We start from the raw sequence: 7,776 nt of genomic DNA, 5'->3' as shown, positions 1-7,776 counted from the left end.
GCTAATCGCTGTATTAATCCTCCGGCGCCTCTGAACATCCTAGCCACTGCCAGGTATCACAAATAAACACCATACCATAATTCCACAGGTATCACATTCTTAAAATATTCGTAAGAGAACATGGAACTGAACCTGGGAACATATTTCTACAGCAATCCTTGTCACATATTGTACAGACAAGCCGTATATTGATTCTGATTCGTAGTTTCTTATTATACCTCCCCCAAAGGGGTTGGAAGTAAGATTTTTTGGGGGGTGGGTGGGGAGGTGGGGGTTGACTACACATGGCCAATTCTTTTGTGTTGGCAATACCATCAAGCAAAATAAATAAATTACATTTTATAATGACATTACCTTTACCACATAAACTTTACACATAACTCCAAGTAAATCATCGTAGTATACCATTGCTTTCCATATTTTTCTCACTGAAGCACAGAAATGGAACTTGATATACTACATCTATTTGATTATAAAAATCAAGATTAAAGCGGGCATATTACTTTTTGTACTGAAATGGTACTCCCTCCGTCCGAAAATACTTGTCGAAAAAATCGATAAAAATAGATGTATCTTAAACTAAAATATGTCTAGATACAACCATTTCTCCGACAAGTATTTTCGGATGGAGGGAGTAGAAGTTTCCACATTTTCGCATAAAAGAGAGAGGTCCATATGGCTATATCACTTATGTCGATGGGCCTAGATTACAATGGAGCAGATTAAACAGTTATACCTTGAAATTTTGTTTTTCTTGCGTAGAAATTCCAAACATGAAGAAAAATGGCATGTGTTGCAAAAGAATTGTACGCTACAATGATTCCTCTTTAGTACCACTTCCAGAAGTAGGATCACGTTATCAGAAAGAAAATCGAAGTTCTTGTAATAATGTTCGAAATGGAACCAGGAAAATCCCTGTGTCTCCTAGTAGAATCTACTATTGTTCCACTGTGTAGGAGCTGTCATGCCACTGGATTTACTAAATCCATCTACATTACCAGATTATGCTCCCAAGTGCTGAAAATTCAATTCACCATGCTGTGCAAGAGAAAACAAAATCATCTAAAACTTTGCTTACCCTTGAATAAACTACAGGTTGACTGAGATTCCAGTCGTCCTTAGCGCACCTAGAAGTTTCATCTCTCTCCATCTTACACTCCACACGTTCACTACTGACTTGCAATCCAAGCTCTTCTAAGTTCCAGCCAACAACAAGCATATTTTGTCTCCAACTTTCCATTGAAACTACCAATGTGGTTTAATGATAATTGGTTTAGCTGTCTCTATAATTATAATTATTCTGCGCTATGATACGCATGCTTGTGCTTATTCGAGAGAAAAAATATTCTGCGCAGCGAGTGCTATGAATTTCGCCACCACTTGATATCTAATCTACAAGTCTGTACACTAGACCCACCAAACAAAAGAGAGAGTACAGAAATTACAGGTCGAATAGAGATTCCAATAGTCATTCGTGCGCCTAAAAAATCCATTCCACTGCCGATTGGACTGCAAGTACCACTTCCAGAAGTAGGATCATGTTATCACAAGAAAAATCGAAGTTCTTCTAATAATAGTCAAAATGGAACCGCGAAAATCCCTGTGTTCCCTACTAGAATGTAGAAATGTTCCACTGTGCACGAGCTGTCATGCCACTGGATTTCCTTAATACATGTTCATTACCAGATTATGTTCCAAAATGTTGAAAATTCAGTTCACCATGCCGGCAATAGAAAACAAAGTCTTCTCAAACTTTGCTTACTATTTAATAAGATACAGGTTGAAATGAGATTCCAGTCGTCTTTAGCGCACCTACAAAATTCATTCCTCTCCATCTTACACTCCACACGTTCCACTACCTTTTGGATGTTTCTCTCTTGGATTCAATGGAGGTCTTTGTCCCCATGCAGGTTAGCAAGTACATGCAGGGATGTTACTTAGAGATGGAAACCGTGTAGTAATTTTCTCGGCAATGCTGAAGTTTGTTCCACTGCCTGGTCCCATGATTCCGAAATTTGTGTGGTGTTCGGCTATGGAGGGCTTTGTCGTGACATTGCAATGGATACATAAACCTCTAACCATCCAATCGGGTTGTGCAAGTATCATAGTGACATACTCCAGCAACATGGATTCGTAGATCGGTGGGTTCTTGTGAGATAACTTTAGAAGATTAGCTGATGGCATATATAGCTGATTTTGGTAGAAGCGAAGGTCGCAAAGCTGTATGATTGCACCAGCCACCAGAGTGTTCCGCACAACTTGTGTTATCTGATTGATGGATCATAATCCTTATCTGAACTCTCTACATTTGAGCAATTCTCGTCATTTCCACACAGAAATAGATGCGTGGAGTGAGGGCTATATTTGATTGCTCTATGATTGCATTTGTCATTTCCATTGTGCATGGCAGTGTTACCGTGCTAGAAGCGAAAACCATACAACTTTGCCATCAAATCCGCATAGACTTCAAAATCTTGGTTGTGCATGGTAGAGTGTTAAAACCGGAAACCATGAAATTTTGCAATTGAATCTGAAAATACAAATTATGTGCAGGAATGGAACTAAGAAAGGCCAGTTTAAAATGGCATGAAGAAAGGAATCAGGAATAGCAGGACTTTTCATGCATGAACTCCACACCATAATTCTCCAGGTATCACAAATAAACACGACACCATAATTCCACAGGTATCACATCCTTAAAGTATTCGTAAGAGAACATGGAACTGAGCCTGGGAACATATTTCTACAGGAATCCTTGTTACATATAGTACAGACAAGTTGTATATCGATTCTGATTCGTAGTTTCTGATTATTTCTCCTCCATAGTGGTTGGAAGAAAGATTTTTTTGGGGGGTGGACTACCCATAGCCAATTCTTTTGTTTTGGCAATACCATCAAGCAAATTAATAAATTACATTTCTATAATGATTTTTATAATGATATTACCTTTACCACATAAACTATATACATAACTCCAAGTAAATCATTGTAGTATACCATTTATTTCCATATTTTTCTCACTGAAGCACAGAATTGGAACTTGATATACTACATCTATTTGATTATAAAAATCAAGATTAAAGCGGGCATATTACTTTTTGGACTTAAATGGTAGAAGTTTCTGCATTTTCGCATAAGAGAGAGAGGTCTATATGGCTATATCACTTATGTCGATGGGCCTAGATTACAATGGAGCAGATTAAACAGATATACCTTGGAGCTGCTATCATAAACGTTACAGTGTATAACAAATACATCTATTTTTTTATGTATGGGCACATAGTGGTTATATCTCACAGCGAGGTAAATCTGGCTAGTTTTAACTATTTGTTTTTCTTGCGTAGAAATTCCAAACAAGAAGAATGGCATGTATTGCCAAAGAATTGTATGCTATAATGATTCTTCTTTAGTACCACTTCCAGAAGTAGGATCACGTTATCAGAAAGAAAATCAAAGTTCTTCTAATAATGGTCGAAATGGAAGCGGGAAAATCCCTCTGTTTCCTAGAAGAATCTACTAATATTCCATTGTGCAGGAGCTGTCATGCCATTGGATTTCCTAAATCCATGTACGTTACCAGATTATGTTCCAAAGTGCTGAAAATTCAGTTTCACGATGCCGGGCAAGAGAAAACAAAGTAATCTAAAACTTTGCTTACCCTCGAATAAACTACAGGTTGACTGAGATTCCAATGTCTTTAGCGCACCCAGAAATTTCAGTCCTCTCCATCTTACACTCCACACGTTCCACTACTGACTTGCAGTCCAAGCTCTTCTAAGTTCCAGCCCAACAATAAGCATATTTTGACTCCCAACTTTCCATTGAAACAACCAATGCGGTTTAAGCGTAATTGGGTTGATTTAACTGTCTATAATTACAATTATTCTATGCAGCGAGTGCTATGAATTTCGTCACTACTTGATATCTAATCTACAAGAGTGCACACTCGACCCACCAAACAAAAGAGAAGGTACAAAAATTACAGGCGAAATAGAGATTCCAATAGTCATTTGCGCCTAGAAAAATCCATTCCACTGTCAATTTGCAGTCCAAGTTGTTGTAGGTTCCAGCCGACATTGAGCATATACTGTCTCCAACTTTCCAATAAAACTAGAGACTCGGTTTAAGTATAATTGCTATAGCCGTCTCTTTCTTTTTTTCTTTTAGGGTCGCTATAGCCGTCTCTGTAATCATTCTATGCCGTGAGTGTTACGAATTTCACCGCCGCATTTGGTAGTGCATAATCTACAAACTAGACCCACAAAACAAAAGTGAAATGTATACAAAATGCAGAGAATGTTCGAGGTCCACTCACGAGGCCCATGAGCGCAGATCCGGAGGCCCCTCCAAGGATGGAGCCTTTACTCCCCGACCGCGCATCTACACGAAGCGCGAAACAGAAATCAACGGTCAAAGAAGAAGGAAACCACGATAGCAAATGCGCATTGCGTCATCACGAGACCGGACGCACGTACATGCGAATGCGCCGCCGCCCACGAGGAGTGCGCCGTAGGCTGCGGACACCGCGGGCGCGATCTCGGACACCGAGGCGCAGCGCAGGACCGCGCGGCGGCGGCGGCCGCCGCCAGGGCGCGCCACGGGAGGCGGCGAGGGGAGGGAGACGGGAAGGTGGAGAGGGCGGAAGGTGGCGGCGACCAGGGTCGACGTCATTTTCTCCGGCGACCGGGCAGTCGCTGTCGATGGACTCGGGAGGAATGCGGTGACGTGTGAGGCCGTGGAGGGGTTCTATCGCTTTCCACCACTATCCGGGAGGGCCGGCCGGGGTTTGTCCGGTCTGCGGTCGTAAAGGCGACGAGGCCTTTTGCATTTCGGGCAAGGGGAAAGTCAGAGAGGATTGTGTTTTGTTTCTGAACTCTGATGAGGTGCGGTCCGGTGCACGTTTTAGTTGATGGGTTTTTGCACGCACTGCACGGTCCAAACTTGCGACCTTTGGCATTTGGTCCAGTTTCTTCTTCTTTCTGGGTTTGGTTTGACGGGCAATTTTGAAACGAGATGCGTATTTGGAGCAGGGCGGGATTGACGTCAAAGCCTATGCAGATGCAGCTGACCCACTTGGCAAAAGGAGAGAGACATGCCTAATTAGGAGTGCTTTTGAAATCTTATTAAGGTCGTTGTCTCGTGCAGATGTGCGGCTACAAGCATGGTCAAGCTGACCCGGTCTTGTATGACAAAATATAGTTAGATAATCAGATCTTCCCAGGCCTGCTTTTATCGTGGTTAATAATGACTTGTGTATAACAAATCAGACCAACCTTCCCAACCTCCATCCATCCATATGGTTTTTTTGAGCATCAGTACAGACACAAGCGCTCATATACACGCGCATACACTCACCCCTATGAACGCACACACGCACACCCTACCCCTATGAGCACCTCCGAGAGACTGAGCCGGCATATCATCTTGAGATTTACGAAGTCACTGTAGGCGCCTCGTCGTCGACGGGAACGTCTCCTCCCACTAAAAGCACATCGCCGGAAATCTTGAAATAGATCCAGGAATAATGCGAGCACCAAGATTTGAACCCTGGTGGGTTGGGGATACCACTGTCCACCTAACCATCTCAACCACAGGTTGATTCGCATCCATCCATATGGTTGGAGGGCCAGCGTTGGTACCCCTTCTCATACGGAAGGCATTGATCCACTAGGGTTTCTGATGCCTCCTGTCGGCGGCGGCGGCGATCTGCCCTGTCTCATGTGGCCTTGGGGCTATGGAGGCGCGGTGGATCCTGGTCCTTGCCGGCGTGAGGGCTTAGTTTAAATTTTATTAGAGTGTGTGTCCTACTTGGACAGGCGCATTCTTGAGAACTTTTTAGGTCAGAGGAAAAATAAAGGTTGAAGGGCGTCGAAAAGGGGTGGCCAGGGGCTGCATTCGGCCCGGGGGTGCGTGGAGGCCCAGTGGGCCCCCTCTGACCTACCTTTTGTCTCCTGTCTTCTTTTTCTTCTAAAAGAATTTCTGAAAAATTCTTGGTATTTTTGGAGCTCGAGATAATTGCTTTTTATTATGATGTATTTTTTCTCCTATTTTCTGTTGTCCGGCAATTTTCTGATGATTTCCCTTTTTGTGTGTCATATTCAGATTGAAGATAAAAATACATTAGAATTGAGCAATAATGTGTAAAATAGTGGTGCAAAGTGGGCGTATAAGGGGTCGTTGTCGGCGTTCTAAGAACCAGGGTACCCAGACTTGCCTGCCTGCGGCCCACGATGTGGCTTCATCAACGGCCTGGTACGACTCAACTTCGACTACGACAAGAGAAGACCCTCGCGAGGCAGGCGACATCAAGACCTCCCGAGGGAGCAGCCTCCTTAGGCTGCCTCCTGAGCGGTGCGGAGATTTCTATGCAAGACCCAGCCTCACGAGGCTGAAATGACATCAGCCATGACGACCAAGGCCACGCGCGCGTCAGCAGACGCAGTACAGCAGGTTTCCTCTTTGGTGCAAAGGAGGCAAGCGCGGGTATGGAGTCTCAAGGAATCAGGCCAAGGTTGTCATTTGCGTGCAATGAGACCAAGCCCGCAAGAACGGCAGGATGGATGTCATCGCCGAGCCCACCACGATGTCACGCTCAGAGGCTTTGCAGGCAAAGACTACCTTTCGTCGGGATTAGATGTACTTCTTGTTCCCCTTCAAATTTGGTCGTTGTGGGATCCCTTCCCGCCTAAGTTTTGGAGGAAGAGGACCAAAGCCACTATAAATAGGGCCTAGCTACCACCGTAGAGGGAGGTCGGTCGATCGATCAACTCACCAGGTGATCAGCTCGTAGAACCGCCAAGAGCTCATCACAAGAACAGGCCTCCTGAGGTTGTTCTTCCACTTGTACTAGTTCATCCTCAGCTCGTCGCAAGGCCAATCCACCACAAAGCAGGAGTAGGGTATTACACCGCAAGGTGGCCTGAACCTGGGTAAACGGATGTGTCTTTCTCTGTCATGTTCATCGAGCTAGGTCGCGAGAGCTGCGGATCGGGTGGCTTGAGAGGTTAAGTTCTTCGCACATGCCCCAGAGTTCGAACCTTTCTTGGGTCTGCGGAGCCCGAAATCCGACATTTGGCGCGCCAGGTAGGGGCGTGTCGAAGCCTCTCTTCCGCCAGTTGTTTCACCCCCGCTCCACTATTCTCATGACAGACGCTCATCGAGTTCGTGCTGAGCGCCGCGCGTCGCCTAGACGGCGCCCGCGGGCAATGGTGCTCCTCGTCGCTCCCCGTCGCCCATGGCCAACGCCGCCACAGGCCCTGCAACCCACGAGCAGCAGATTCATTGCTGCCACCCTCCGTGCGACGCGACAGCCGCACCGCCACTCCGTCACTTATCCCGGCCGCTGCTTCGTCCTCCCACGCCCTTCACGGGCCGGCGACTGCGCAGTCGATGCTGCTCCTAGCGCGTGAGCTTCTGCGCTACCGTCCAACCGATGACCTCTACAAGGACTGGCTGGAATGTGACCCAGCAACGAATGTGTCGGTCATCAGTGAGTGAATCCGGGCTGTAGCAGCTGGGCTAGCAGGACTCTGAAGAATCCGGGCCGTAGCAGGCTAACAGGACTCCAGTAGACACCGCATGACATTTCCGTGAAGGGACAGACACAGGAACAAAGAAGGACACATGCCGGCCAGCCTAAGTGTTCCGGAGCAGTAGCAAGCTACCAGGGCTTAGTGGAAGCACTAGGAGATATTCCCGGTAAGAGAGGCTACCAAGGATAAACAACTAGATAGCCAGATCCCACACATACCAAGCATTTCAAATCATACACACAAT

At 45.5% G+C, this 7,776-nt stretch overlaps 1 protein-coding gene across 1 annotated transcript in view; it reads right to left on the bottom strand.

Annotated features, from left to right (window-relative positions):
- Positions 1–4,810, bottom strand: part of LOC119368104 (protein FATTY ACID EXPORT 4, chloroplastic-like) — an 8,654-nt gene extending 3,844 nt beyond the window's left edge. Inside the window, exons 1-2 of the mRNA XM_037633450.1 lie at positions 4,476–4,810; positions 4,316–4,380 (exon numbers count right to left, since the gene is read on the bottom strand). Of these exons, the coding sequence (XP_037489347.1) occupies positions 4,316–4,380; positions 4,476–4,671 (261 nt within the window). The 5' untranslated portion in view covers positions 4,672–4,810. The remainder of the gene's footprint in view (positions 1–4,315; positions 4,381–4,475) is intronic.
- Between the last annotated feature and the right edge of the window lie 2,966 nt (positions 4,811–7,776).

This window comes from Triticum dicoccoides, chromosome 2B, assembly GCF_002162155.2.
Source record: "Triticum dicoccoides isolate Atlit2015 ecotype Zavitan chromosome 2B, WEW_v2.0, whole genome shotgun sequence".
NCBI classification, from domain to species: domain Eukaryota; kingdom Viridiplantae; phylum Streptophyta; class Magnoliopsida; order Poales; family Poaceae; genus Triticum; species Triticum dicoccoides.
The sequence above is the reverse complement of the archived record's forward strand: the minus strand, read 5'-3'. Positions and strand labels throughout refer to the sequence as shown.